Genomic DNA, 1,097 nt, shown 5'->3' with positions numbered 1-1,097 from the left:
AACTGTAACGTAGTACATGGGAATTTCAAACCCAGCCGATACCCTTTTTGGGTATGATCGAGGTGCGTCATTGCACGGCGTCGTCATTAATTCATTCCCGTTCACCACATCTCACATTCTCCTCCAATAAATATGTTTTTTCCACTGTTGTGCGCTGATCGAAGAACATGGCCATGGCCACTGGGTCATCAAGACCTTGTCGTGTTGCAGTCCGGCAGTACAAACCACATGAAGTCAACCGGCGTCTCCTTGCTCAGCATTGCAATGAACATCTTGGGAGGGAACCTTTTGAACTGAATTCACAGACCATCTTCGTGCAGTCTGCATTGACGAAGCTCACTGCGTTAGTCTCTGGGGTGGAAGCTTCCGTCCTGATTATGCTGAACTTGGCGTCCTTCGGGCATGTCTTCTGCCTCACGTTGTCATGATGATCGCATCTGCAACCTTGCCTGACCACATTTTGGATGACATCTGGCGCAGGCTCTTGATCACCAAGGATGCGCAGCTTGTGGCTCTAAGCAATGACCGCCCAAATGTTGCACTTTCTGTCTGAGTCATGAAGCATCCGGAGGAGTCCAAAGCCGACCTCAGATTTCTGATACCCAATGGCGCGAGTAGTCCCAAGGACATCCCTATCACCCTTGTTTATACCAATGAATGCAATGCGACTGAAGATATTGCTGACAAGCTTTGTCAGTGGGCAGGGGATGCAGGCTTTGAGGACCCCTCATCGTTTATTGTATTTTATCATGCAAAAATTGGAACGGCTCGAAAGCGAGAGATTGAAGAAGAGCTTAGGAAGGGGAATGTTCGTATAGCCATCTGTACTGATGCAGTTGGGATGGTATGCATTCCTATATTCATTTTTAAACTCGTAGGGAGCTCATATGCACTTTCCAGGGCTGTGATATGTGAAATATTGCACGGGTTCAGTACTTTACCCTCCCCCATGAGTTCCGGCGGACTCCAGCGGACTCCCATAGAATGTCGGAATTCCATCCGGAGTCTGCTGGAATGGTAGGAATCTCAAATTCCAGTGGATTCCGCTGGAATCTGAATGGAATTCCAATGGATTCTGCTGGAATCTGAATGGAATT

The 1,097-nt window shown here is 47.9% G+C and overlaps 1 protein-coding gene across 1 annotated transcript; it reads left to right on the top strand.

Moving 5' to 3' along the window:
* Positions 1–556: 556 nt before the first annotated feature.
* On the top strand, positions 557–915 carry LACBIDRAFT_315230 (uncharacterized protein; the record flags this gene model as incomplete). The annotated part of the gene is made up of 2 exons (XM_001889559.1): positions 557–844; positions 901–915. The coding sequence occupies 2 exons, from the start codon at positions 557–559 to the stop codon at positions 913–915; spliced, it is 303 nt and encodes a 100-aa protein (XP_001889594.1).
* Between the last annotated feature and the right edge of the window lie 182 nt (positions 916–1,097).

The sequence above is a fragment of the Laccaria bicolor genome, genomic scaffold (assembly GCF_000143565.1).
Source record: "Laccaria bicolor S238N-H82 LACBIscaffold_69 genomic scaffold, whole genome shotgun sequence".
Taxonomy (NCBI): Eukaryota; Fungi; Basidiomycota; class Agaricomycetes; order Agaricales; family Hydnangiaceae; genus Laccaria; species Laccaria bicolor.
This window is presented reverse-complemented; position numbering and strand designations above follow the sequence as displayed.